Here is a 13,590-nt window from a genome sequence, read left to right on the forward strand (position 1 = left end):
GGAAGGAAGGAAGGAAGGAAGGAAGGAAAAAAGGAAGGAAGGAAGGAAGGAAGGAAGGAAGGAAGGAAGGAAGGAAGGAAGGAAGGAAGGAAGGAAAGACTGCCTAATGGTTGGGCTTAGCAAACTGTGGGAAGCCTGCTCTTCAGAGCTCCTGGATGAATAGAATGGCTTGGAATTGTGGTATTTACAGAGAGCTCTTTGGACTGATGTGAACATTAGCTCTTTTGGAAACCTCAAGCAGAAACTTTCCACAGGGATTCAGAGCAGCATAGGGTAAACAGCACAGACTGACTCTGGTTTGAGCCTGTGGCTTTTTAGAAGCTGTTGTTCCTTCTCTCCGAATGCATTGTGGTAAGAAGCACAGGCCACAGTACCTGTTGCTGTAATGTAGCACTCTGGGGAAAACCTACTGGACTAACAGGTGGCTCAGCATTGCCCTGACTCTTGACTTTGAGCCTAGTTAGGCTTCTTGCTTACCTTGATGGCAGTTGAGTGCTAATTTCTTCATTACTGTTGGCTTCTGCAACATGTCCATCATGACCACTGTGGTGCCGGCAGGGTGGTGTAGATTTCTGTGGATGGCATTGGAGTTAGATCATGTGATCATTGTTGCTGGAAAGCAGGATTGCTAAGAAAAAGAAACTAACCTGAACACCCTCTTTGGAGGATTTCTCCATGGAGCCACAGTAAGGAGATAATTTTACCATGGGAAGTCTCCCAGGAGCAACAGGCAGTGGGTGCCCCTGAGAGGGGCAGCCAACTCTGCTTTGATGACTGTCTTTATGAGAGCAACTGTTCTAAGTAGTTGCAGGACTATACAGATCAGACCCTAGACAGTGTCCAGCCCTGCTTTCAGCTGAAGCCTCTCCTGCCCCTGTTTATGCTGGAGCAGCCATTTCTGTGTCACAGGATGATTAGACTTCTGTCCCCTCTTTTGTAGGGACTTACTGCTGAGGCTTACTAGCTTCAAGAAGTCCTGTAGCATGAAGTTCACCATGTCACCTCTCTTCCTCTAGTGACAACAGTAAATCTTTGTCCCATTTATGAAAATTTCCATGGCAACATTCAAAAAGAACCATTCGCAGGATATGTTCTCTGACATTTAACTTTAAAGCAAACCAGCTGCAAGTCCCACTCTGTAAACGTGTTGTCTGGAGAACAGGCTGCTGGGACACACCACAGTGAGATGGTCAGTGGAGAGGAGGACAGGAAACTCTAATATGTTACCACATTGGATTTTTTTTTAAATTCAGTGTGGTTGAATTGAGTTCTACTAATAACCAGAACCATAGATTTGCTCTATACAGGACAGTCTGTGTCCTGCATGTGACCGTAGGGTCCTGTGTGTTCCTTAAATGAGATGACAAGCGTGCTGATTTCTGCCAGTTGCAGTGGGGAGCAGCAGAGAAGTTCTCATGATGAATGTGTCTGTTCAGATATGATTTGTCCGCACCAGGACAGTGCTGCTTTGAAGGACAAATTTAGCCTGGGAGCCGAGAAGATTTTGACACTGAAAGTCATAAGTGTCCTTGCCTTGAATTTCATCTTCCCTTCAGTTCTCCTTTGTATCAATTTGGAGCCCAAAATATTAATTCTAATCCTGGATAATATATCAAAGAGTGGGACTTCTGAAACATTTGTATCAAAGCATTTTATTTTGATATAGAATCAGACCTTTAAAAACCACAGGGGAATTACAGAATCACAGAGATGTCTCCTGCATCATCCTTTACCCAAACTGTTTTATATTTCTTCTTGCTCATCTAATTCAGACTGTTTTCTTTAATGAAATATATTCTGGGTTATTAAGTGAATTATTGAGGCATTAATACAGTTGTAATATAAAATGCATGTATACTTCTAGAGACCATCCTTTAAAATATAAAACCTTATACATTTATTTATTCTTAAAAAAAAAAAAAACTTTTGGGCTGTTAAGATGGCTCAGTGGGTAAGGGTGCTTGCTGCCTCACCCAGTGACCTAGACTCAGTCCCTGAAGCCCACTTGGCAGACAGAAAGATAAGACAGACTCCTGCAAGTTGGTCCTCTGACCTCCATATGTATGTCATGACATATACATGCATAAATAAAGGTTAAAAAAAACTTTCAGTGGTAGCACGTAGTACTGTTTTATATTTTGTCATGTAATAAATCTGCAAAATCAATCCATAGCAGGACATGAAACTGTTTCATTTCTTGATGGTGGCACACTCGCTCACTACAGTACCACAGTCTGTTTAACTTGTCCTCTTTTGATGCAAATGCAGGATGTTTCCAATCTGTTGCCATTGCTAACGAGGTAGCAATTAATACCCTGTGCAGATCCCATTTTTCACACTTGTGAATATATTAACAAGTTAACTCAGAATTACTGCACCAAGGGAAATCTGCATTGTGAATGTTGATGGAAATGCAAAATAACTGCCCAGTTGTTACATTGATCCATATGTAAAATAACTCTACCCAGTTGTTACATTGATCCATATGTAAAATAACTCTACCCAGTTGTTACATTGATCCATATGTAAAATAACTCTACCCAGTTGTTACATCAATCCACATGTAAAATAAAACTGCCCGGTTGCTACATCAATCCATACTCTCCAGCCGCGCACCTGACTGCTGCTTTCCACACAAAGTTACCGGCTGCCACCAAGACCATCTTTTCTAAACAGATGCTTTAAAGTAATACTTATTCATTTTACTCTTTCACATTTTATTTACCTGCGAATGTCGCACCTGTTTTTTTCTATTAATTTTACATATTATACATAGTATATTTTGCATATTATTTTTACATTATATTTTACATTACATAATTTTATATATTATTTCAATAATTTTGCATATTGTTACATAGTATTTTTTACATATACTATTGAATCTATGTTAGTACCATATGAGAGTTATAGGCATCTCTGAATGACTATTATTTATAAACTTATTTTTGTAAGATGCATTCCTAATTATAAACATCTGATTAATAGTAAACTTTACATTTTTTCCAAGTGTGAAATATGTGCTCTAAAAGTGCACAACACAACTAGAAACATTAATGGATAAGTATGAAATAAGCAGAAGTTGAAGTAGAACACCAACCATTTCCCAGAATCCCACATGTGCCCTCCTGGACACAGCCCTAGGTTCCTTGCCCTAGGGGTGACCATACCCCTCACATTCATAATGTTCTTAATCTATGACCTTACCTCCTGTAGAAATGCTCCACAGTAATATAGTTTCAATGTGACTAGCAATGTAGTTTTTCTGACTACACTCAGACCCCCTACTCTTTTCTGCTTTAATTTCGTCACTAATATTGTTCGATGGGATCCACTGATGCTGATGTGTAGAGCTATTTGTTCATTTTCATTATCATGTGACTATACTAAGCTCTGTTCATTATTTGCACAGAGCATCAAGGCTACTTCCAATAGCTCTGTTGCGAGCGCCCTCGTTATGTGTATCCTGGCATTCATAGATCAGCTTTATAGTATGTCGGACTAGGGGTGGAACTGCTAGATGCTGGCTGTGCATGTGTCTCTTGAGCCAAATTTACATTCCACCCACTGTGCAGGATTTCCTAGCTTGTGAGTTGGCGGCCGAGTAGCACCTGCTTCTGATGAAGTTGTGTTCCTCTGATTCCTCATAGGACAGCACATTTTCCCACATCCTTGAGACAGCCTTGAATTTCCTCCTGTCCAAAGTCTCCACTCAGGTTTCTTATCTATTTATCTAGTAGGTTGTTTGGAGTATTTATTTGTTTATTTATTTAATACTGGGAGTATATAATTATTAGTTTCTATGGGCTGTATATGTAAATATCTCAGTCTGTGGCTTGTCTTCCTCTTCTCTGTTTTGCCTCTTGATAAGCGCATCATTTGATTTTTAATGCACTAATAAGCTTGAGTGTCATGGGACACGACAAAAAGCATTTATTACATGTAGTATTTCAAAATAGCTCACCATTTATGTATCCACAGAAGAATGTAGCAGCGTGAAGACCTAACACGTGCTATAGGTTTCTGTCAGCCCCTAAACTCTGAAGAGTAAGAGCCAGTAAACGAGTAAGATGCAGTCACGTTGTAGCTTGTGTACATGACACTATATGACATATGGAAGAGTTGAAGCAATGAAACATGTTAGAAGAAAGATGATAAATACAATGAGTCTGTCACTTGGCTGTCCAACAAGCAGATCCAAGACGTGGAAAGGAAGTCTGTGCGTGACAAAACTAAACACCTGTGCACACAGTAAGCCTCTTCAATCTCAATTTTATAGACAGCCTTGGGATTTTGGTCTTCAGTTCCTTGATCTGTCGGAGGACTGAGATACTTCTGTATGTTGTCACAAAGGCCAAGCAATTGGCATCAAAGGAGGATACAGAAAAAACAGAACTAACAGGAATTCATTCCAGCATTGTCTCATGGCTGTAGCTTGGCTTGGTGCCAATTGCTTTCAGGGATTACATAAGAACCTGTAAGGTCATGTGATTGGTTTCTCCAGCAGACTTTTAAGTCCACAGGGATAAAAACAGGTCTGTCTCAGACCTCCGCTGCATCACCAAATCTTACCAGTGCCAACTCATAGCTGGCTCTTGATAAATATTAAATACACAAGCGAACAATTGAACTCAAGGTGATGCATTTAGCATTGTGGTCTAAGGGTCATGACATTAAATCTGGGAGGATCGGAGATGATTCCACACACGACTTTGCTAACTAGAACAAACTAGAGAGAGCAGTGAAGATATTGGGAATGGGAAGAAGCTCAATCCAGACAGGGAAATACAGGATAACTGGGACAAGGAGAGTAAGTTCGCTTGGTTGAGGTTCAGGGTTTGTGTGGTGAGTTGAGGGAAAGAAATGTTAGGTTGGGTAGATCATGGCAGACACCGAATGCTGTCAGTCAACACTTTTCTAAGCACCATCCAAGAACCACTGAGAGTCTTTAGTATAGGGGCCACAGCATTGCCTTTCTCCTTATGTGGACTCAGCGAGGGTTCCTCTGTTAGCCCAGCACACTCGTTGACTCTCCCTTTCGTGCTCACTTCAGTGTTCAATTAACTCATCACCTCCTCTTCTTCATGTTGTCAAACACCTCCTTTCCCCCTGCCATGTGGCACTCATCACGTCATGCCTTGACCAACTGCAGTTGGCTGTCTCTCTCCAGTTCTTCTTTATATCTCTCTCACCTCCCTCCATATTTTTTGTTACTTCCCTTCTGACACCCATGACAAAAGAATCTGAACCCATGCCTCTGGAATGACTTCACTCTAATGGCACTTTGGTATTCATCATCCACCATGTTTTTCTTTTCTGAGTACCTACTGTTCTAAGTACTGCGTACTGTTCCAAGATGGAGGAGCAGTGGTAAGACAGTGGGCACTCTCTGACCCCATAAACAGTGTACTCAGCTGAAGATGCAGCAAATCAATAAGCAGCTAGCCAGTCAGGGTCACAGTGGACACGAACACTGCCAGCTCGGTCTGACTTGAGTGCTTCCCTTCCTTGGTCTCAGTGCCAAACATTGTGTTCTTACCTCCAATCCAGTTAACTGATGTGACTTCTGTACAATTCTATCCTCTTCAATCCAGTTAACTAGTCACTTCTGAATTTGGTACAGAGGAGTGTCGTTTCCCCAGAACCCCAGGTTTGTGAATGTGAGTGCACTTTATGCCCCTGGAAGCCAGTATACTGCCATGTCCTGTGGTGATTCATTCATTCCCTCTTGCTGTCTTGCAGCCATTGTGGAGGGCCTGCCCTTGAGCCTGGCTTCACATTGTTGTGTCATATAGGAAATTTGTCCCTGGGTGTGTCAGGAACAGCAACATGCCTCTGAACCATAGCAGCCTCCCCCAAGACCTTATACTTCCAACAGTTTCAACCCTTGCCTCCTGTTCTGCCCCCCCGGCCCCCACCCCGGGGCCCCTAGCTGTCTGCAGACCTCTCCTCTCTGGTATACATGTAATCATCTTGGCTTGGTTTTTTTGTCTCGTGTCTTTTATGTCCTGATCTATCTGATCTGTTATACGGCCTCACTCTAATTCCCCATCCTGATAGACAAGTCTCTGACCTTGGGGAGAGTCCTGCTAAAATGCACTTCCTTCGGTACTGGAATGATTCTTGGCTTTCACTCCTCCCTCAGTGCTCTGTGAGACAGTCTCTACCCCCTCCTCTGTTCACTTCTGCTTCTCGTGAATGAGTTTTTATCTCTCCTACTGAATCACCAGGTCCGTGACGGCAGGGTTCGTGTCAGAGCTACTTTTATCTCCAGCACACAGAGGTGATGTAGGCATTCACAGGAAGTGCTCAGAAAGAGCATCGTGCTTTGTGTATATCTGCTGCTTGTCTGTTCTTATGAATCAATGTGTTTTCAAATATATTTTCCACAGGCTTAAGAGGTATTTGCTGTGTGGTTTGGAACAGGGTTTAGGCTGATTTCTCCTGGTCATCAGGCCTATGACATTACACCATAGAGAGCAGTGACTGTGGCTGGCACAGGCGAAGGGCTACCAGGGCTGAGACCCAGAGTTATTTTTCTTTCCCATCTGCTCTGAGACTTCTTTTCTCTTAATATGAAAGAACTAGTCTTCCTCCTAAACACAAAAGGGGACCGTGTGTGTACATATGTGTGCTTTGTGTTTATATGTCCATATACACATATATGTGTCTGTATATACATGTATACATATATGTATATATGAAGGAAATACACCAAAATATAAATTATGGTTATTTCTGATAGGCAGCTTTTTGTACTTCCATAGTGCTTTTATTACTAACAGCAGAAATCCTAATGGGTAATATTTTTTAAAGAATAGGAAGAGCTAAGACCGTTAGCTGGTTATTGGAGTAGTGTGTCCTCTGTCTGCACGCAGGACGCCTGCTGGGAAACAGCTCTTGACCTCTCATTGGTGTCTTGAGTAATGAGAAAGAATTCAGCTAATTTGCCCATAGGCCAAGGTTAGAAACTGGCAACTTGATTTGGTTATAAAAGTCCAGAGCCTTGGAAAAGGCTGGGCAAGAGAAGGGAAAGTCCAGAGGCAGGAGTCAGGGTGAGAGGGGCCTGATGGGCTCCTCACTGAGCTCTACTGTTTAGAGATGGGAGGGACAGGTAAGGGAGATCTTAGAACACAGAAGCACACATAGAGATTTTACACAAAGATGAGCCCTGGAAAGAGGAGAAGTCTATTGAGTTTGGTTTTGGTCCCTGGTGATTTGGAAAGGAAGGGTTTCCAGGAGGCACATAAGGCTTCTTATAGAGGCCACTTGAGGAACATCAAGTTTCTGAGAGGAGGGAAGTTTGTTCTGAGGTCAAGGACCCTCCACACACACCATGCCTTCCTCCTCAGTCACAGTCAAGGGCAGTGGGAAAGGTTTCTGATAAACTTGAAACCGTAAAGTGGAACAGTTTCAAGGCTCTCTCCAACACTGTCTTTGTGTACAGCTCAGTGAGGGCAGTCCCTCTAAAGAGGGAGAAAAGGAAGAAGAAGAAAAGGTGGGGGGCTTGGGGACTACTGCCTGTGACTGGCTTTCTTCTGGAGATGGAGCACCTGGTCTATCCCTGGCAAAGTACCTCACAAATGGACCTACCTGTGCTGCCCAGTCACCCCACAGCCCCAAACCTTGCTCCTCTCCTCCCGCAGGATGCAGACAGAGCCCTGAGCTCAGTGTGCAGCACTGTGTTAGATCCTGGGAGCTCTCAGAGCAGCGTAGCTTGTGTAAGGAAGCAAAACACGAAGCTACAAAACTCACTTCTTGAGAAGAGTTGATCTAAAGGTGTGTTTTATAGCACTTACGTTTTCTGTGTGTGCAGTATCCAGTAGTTTCCTCACTATGTGTCCCGGTTTTTAACTCTGATGGCTACAGCAAGGAGAATTTCCAGCCTGGGTTCTGGTTTGAAACTTGAGGTAGAAAAAACTTTTTATAAGCCAGTTATGGTATTTGTAGAGTTTCCTATATAACGGAGGAGCACAGACAACATGGAGAATTCCCACTCAAGGCAGAAATCTCCTCTTCATCTAATGGGACAGATGCTATCCTTTCCCTAAGAAGTCACTGATACTGTGGGACAGACACACAGGCTGGCTGAAAGAAAGCCAATCCAGGGTACTAACCACTAGCCCCTGCCTTTATGCCTAAGCCCCTAGCACGGGGAGCCTCTGGTCCTCAAGGTAAGTATCAGTCTCCTCATTTTACAGATGGCAGGTTGTAGAATATGTCAGTTGAGGAGTAAATAGCTTACTCAGGGTCATACAACCAGAAAGTGTAGAGCAGTTTGAATCCTGGCCCTCTATACATGTGGCCCCACACAGGCCAAGCCCAGTAAAGAAACTCATTGGATGATGCAGGAAAATACACAAAGCAACATTTGTCTCAAATAATATAAATACTACGATTTCCTCCTGACCAACAGAATGGGGTATAACTGAACTCAAAAGCCAAGAATGTTTCATGTTCTGTGTATTGTATGTGTGCTCACTATCTCCTGTGCCCGACAGAACATGCCATGAATCAGGGACAAGAGGAGGCTGATTATTATCTTAGCTATAGTACCGGCAACTAAAGTACATCCCTGCCTCAGAAGCTTCCCAATCCATCAGAACAAAACATTGAGAACACACAGTCAGATAAATTACAGTAGAGAACACCACTGGCAATTTGCAGTTAAGATTCACTTAACAGTCTGTTGCAAAATACCTGCCATGGTCCGTGGAACATGAATGCGTATAAAGATATCACCTAAATAAATATGTTCTTTGTCTGTGGCTGTTTTTATCTCCCTGGGTGTCTAGCCTTATCTCCCATGTACAGAGTGACTACAGAACATCTCACTATGCCTCAGGGAGCTTCATTATGAGTCAGCTATTAGCACACTGCCTACAGTATATCAAGGGAAAGATTTATATGAAGGCAACTGTACCTGGGCAGAGAAGAGCAAGGAAATCTCAACATAACCTCTCCCCCAAAATGCTGAGCAAATCCAGTTGGTAAAAGTCATAGTGCTATAAAGTGAGTCTCCCTGATTCTTGCACCTTATGAGAAATGCCAAAGATAAATGCCTCTTACACATATTTGAAGATGAAAAATACAGTCAAAGTGTTGCCAACTCAGTGATGAGCAGTTTGAACATAGAAAAGCCCTTAGGACTGAGGATTCAGAGGACTCTTACAGTCACCAGAGAGTATATCTAAACCCTGACCCTCATACTTGAGCACAGGGAACCAAAGGCATTGGATGATTATATGTGAGATTATTATGAATTCTAAGCTGATAGATATTTTTCCAATAGGAAAATTCAGTAGCATTATTCCTCCACTCAAAACATTTTTCCACCAGTCTTTCCATTAGGTCAGATTTTTTAAAAGTCAGTTCAACAGGATCATGAATAACTAGGCATCTGGCCATTGTAGTACACACTTATGATCCCAGCTTTCTGACTTGGGAAACTGAGGCAAAGTTGTGAGTTTGAAGTCAGCCTAGGCTATTTAGTGAGATATTTTCTCACAACAACAAAAAATTAAAAACCATGCATCTGTGTTATTACTCTGTTGACATGCCTACTGGGTATATCCAATCATGTCTTCCTAGGCAGGTGTGTGCGTTTCTCAAGATTCTTAGAAAACCATGTACTCAGTCTGTCTATGTGGGTTTTATTCCTGAGCATCTCTATACATCAAACCATCTTCAAATAGATTCGCAGATGTACAGAGCCATTCACAGCATGAGGTTGAAAGGGAATGTAAGGAATTCTCTATAGAACTTAATGGTTCTATAATAAAATTACTCAAGCCACTTCCAGTTGGTTCCCGGGATATAAGATAGACCTGTATGTGGCCTGTATGTGATACTTTAGACCCCATGTCATACAGATGTCCAGTCATCGTCTAATAGATGGGGCAGCACACACCAGTGGTTAAGGACAGCTTTGAAGACAGACAAACCTTAATTCAGAGCTCACCCCATACATCAACTTTCCAGTTTTATGATTCTGGGCAGGACCCCTCCAGGACTCTGTCTGCAAAATGAGGGCAGTAATACCCACTGCATACACAAGTATGTGGAGTGATGCATCTAAATACTCAGCTCTTTAGCACATGAAAGGTTCAAAATTCTATATACTGTTAGTGATGGCAAATAAAGAACAACAATGCAAAATCCAATGTTTATAAAATTATACAATTCTACCATTGAGATAAATTCTACAGGCCTTATAGCATATATTATTAACTAGCCTAGGAATGGCAGCAAGCATAGCATGAGACTATTGAATATCAAGTGAGCGTTGATGATGCACGCCCCTTCCTTTGTTCCTGTCAGGGCGGCACTAGACTGAGGAAATTGTGCTTTCATATTCTGGAGCCCTTTAACCATACTGCCGTGACATAGTTGGGCACATGAGGGCTTGACCCTGAGTGACTTCCATGTGCATGTAGTCAGCTCCAGGCTTTCTTGCAAATCTCTTCTTCCTCTACCATCTGGGATGTCTCCTACCTTCCCCGAGCTCAGGACAGCTAGAATAAATGCCATTCAGCTTGCTGCTCAAGTTTCTTCTCCTCGGCTGAAATTCTGACTGGGAGAATTTTGACATGGATTTCTCATTTCTGTGGGGTAGGTGTGAGGGAGCCTTTGACTCCATGTCAAACCTGAAATGGAGACACTGTCCTTTTCTCTTCCCTAGGACCCATTGCCATTTAAAATACTCCACTCTCCTTGTGGCCACTAGAGAAAATAACCCATTGTTTGACATAGACGCTGGGTTAATAATCTACCCACACTTACTAGCCCACATAGTAATTTACTCCTTCAGAACGCCTTGTAGTCTGCCCAAACCAGCTGTAAGAAAACTACAGGTTACTGCATATCATGGGCTCTGGCCATATAAAAAAAAAAATCACATATTTTTAAACCCATGACTGTCAAACATCTACAGGAATAGGAAACCTTTTCTCTATTTCTCTTTCTCAATTAAATGTTACTTGGTAGAGTGTGAGACCCTGAAAGAGTTTAAGAAAAGTATAACAGGGATACTGTGTAAACATAAGAGATCTCTGCCAGTAGGCCTCTTATTTATTACTCTCCTGGTAATGCTGTTCCTGCTGCCCCTGTTATATATTTGTCCGAGACATTGAGAAGCCACTGCAGGGCTGTTCTATGCGGGGAGGTCTCATGAGTTGAAAAGAGATGGATTTGAGTTCTGGCATCAAGTGACCAATCAGTGATCCTTTTCTGGATCCTGGACCTGCTCAGACTCTTCTGAACTTTCAGACTGAGGGAGATCTTACCCAGCTCTGCTTCCTCTCTATTCTCTTCTGAAAGAACGGTTATGTCTTGCAGGTTGTAGTCTGTGCATCGGGTTACTAGGAGTAGGTTGCACTGATGGTTTAACACTGTTTTTCTATAAAGGGCTATGGGATCTCATGCAGATTTTTGCAAAGTCATATGCAAATCACAGAGCCCAGCCCTTTTCTTAACAGGATGGCAACCTTGTTCCTCGGTGGCACCTGGGACCTGGAGATCCTTTCTCCACTTACGTTTAGCGCGCAGCCTGGGACTTGTCCCTGCAGCTCACCGGGTTAGCCGTGGCACCGTTGGGACCTCCCACCAGGACTCCAATCACCCAACTCTATTGAGACTGCTCTGACAGGGCTGGTATGGGGTGCAGCCTTTGCTCAGAGGGCAACATGTTCCAAGCAAAACCTGCCCACCTGGGCCATGGGCTCACCCCGGGCCTCCCTGCTTCTCTCCTGGGTGCAATTTTGAGGTTGCTGAGCTTCGATCCAAAGTCCAAAATGGTGGGGCAACAGGGATTTACCAAGAGGCCCCAACGCCCCCATGTACTTCCCCCAGCTCCCAACCTGACACGCCAGGGAATCCACCCCCACCCCCACATCAGGCCCTTACTGCCCAAAACGTCTGCAACTCAAGTAGACAGGGTAGTTAACTGGACACATTTGGTTTTAGTTTCTCTTCAGGTTGAACATTTCCATGAACAGTGACCCGCCCCCAGTCTGGACAAGGCCATCCCGCTGCTGTAGCTCCTTTCCTCTACATCATGAGAATGTGTGGGGGCAGGCCTGAGATACAGATGGGGAGGGTCAAATCCAGCCTTTCCCAAATACCAGCAGCAGCAACCACTTCCTTCAACACATTTCTGTTTGATACAACCTCCTCCCCACTCCTTTCTGAGGTCTCTGGGGAAAAGACCACCATTCTAGTCCTATTTACTTCAACCAATCCTGTTGGGTGGGGTGGGGAACGCAAGAAGACATAAATGAAGCCAACTGGCCACTTGTTGATGGTTGTCAACACTAGATGGTACATGAGTGTTCAGTATACTTTTCTCACTTTTGTATATGTTTCCAATTTTTCATAATAAATTTTTTTAAAGTCCTCCAGCTTCCATAACATTCAAGAAAGAACCCTAACACCTAAGAAAGTTTCATGGAGACCCCCCCACTCCCACCCCCCCACATCAAGGCAAGAGGCAGGGATGATTCCATTTCATATAAATAGATATAAATATAATATAATATAAATATATATATGTAAAACACTCATTTTCTAACCTTTTTTTAAGGCCCACTGCTTTATTTTCAATAAACTAAACATTATTTCTAAGAGGTCCCGAAGTTGGGCTCACTTCCCAGGCTGGGTGATGGGGAGGGCAGGGAAGAGGGTCCTTAAAAGTTTACACTTCCATGTGTCTCACACTCTTACTGTGAGAAAGTGGCTTGTTCAGTGTTCTGAACTTTGCAAAAGGGTATATGTTCGCAATGCAAAGTGTCATTCTCTGGAATTGCACCTGGCTCAGGAAAGGACTGTCTTTGTACTTGAACTTAAATCCAATGGAGAACCTTAACACGGGCATTTGCATGACTGAGATTTGCTGCTGTCTTTTTTCCATATGTCTCTTTCTTGGATGTGTTCTAATAAAATGATTCTAAAGCAGGCTGTTGATATACAGTGATTTATAAATACCTTCTGTTGAGCTCGGAGGCCCTTAAATTCTCTGCCTTCCCACTTTCTGGAAAGACCTGTCAAGCTGAGTACAGATGCATAGATTGTGTCTGTCTCTGTGGCAGGATGGTGGAACACCTGCAATCACAGTCATTAATAAGAATCCTATCAACTACAGCAATTTTATTTCCTGGTTTCCTAGCAACAGAGCTTGTTTTCCAGAACAAAGATGAAAGACCATCTGCAGATGAGACTAATGGGGGAAAGGCAGAAGAGGCGGGGCAGAGTCAGGAGTAAAATTCTCTCTACCAGGGAGGGAGGGATTGGAGGAGAGGGTAAAGTGGAAGGAGATAGGGGCAAAGGTAGTCCAGAAAAAGCAGGTCAACTCTGGACTTGTTCCATGTAATGATAGGTCAGCACCTTTGGGGTATAATCAACTATTCATTTTTATTTTCAAATTTTGATATCAAGCCATAGTACATTGCAAGGCCCATTAGGGAAACATACATTTCCAGAAGTAGATACTTTGAAAAATGCTCCCTTCGGCCAAGCCTGGTGAGGGAGGGCATTTCCATGAGCTAGTAACAGCCTTATAGGGTTTAGTTCTTGGTGAGTGAGGGATCCTTAGAA

At 43.0% G+C, this 13,590-nt stretch overlaps 1 protein-coding gene across 1 annotated transcript in view; it reads left to right on the top strand.

Moving 5' to 3' along the window:
* LOC114608321 (kalirin-like) overlaps nt 1-11,568 on the top strand; it is a 473,938-nt gene extending 462,370 nt beyond the window's left edge. Inside the window, exon 38 of the mRNA XM_028752277.1 lies at nt 11,478-11,568. Within this exon, the coding sequence (XP_028608110.1) occupies nt 11,478-11,540 (63 nt within the window). The 3' untranslated portion in view covers nt 11,541-11,568. The remainder of the gene's footprint in view (nt 1-11,477) is intronic.
* The last annotated feature ends 2,022 nt before the right edge of the window (nt 11,569-13,590 follow it).

The sequence above is a fragment of the Grammomys surdaster genome, unplaced genomic scaffold, assembly GCF_004785775.1.
Source record: "Grammomys surdaster isolate TR1022 unplaced genomic scaffold, NIH_TR_1.0 125889, whole genome shotgun sequence".
NCBI lineage: Eukaryota > Metazoa > Chordata > Mammalia > Rodentia > Muridae > Grammomys > Grammomys surdaster.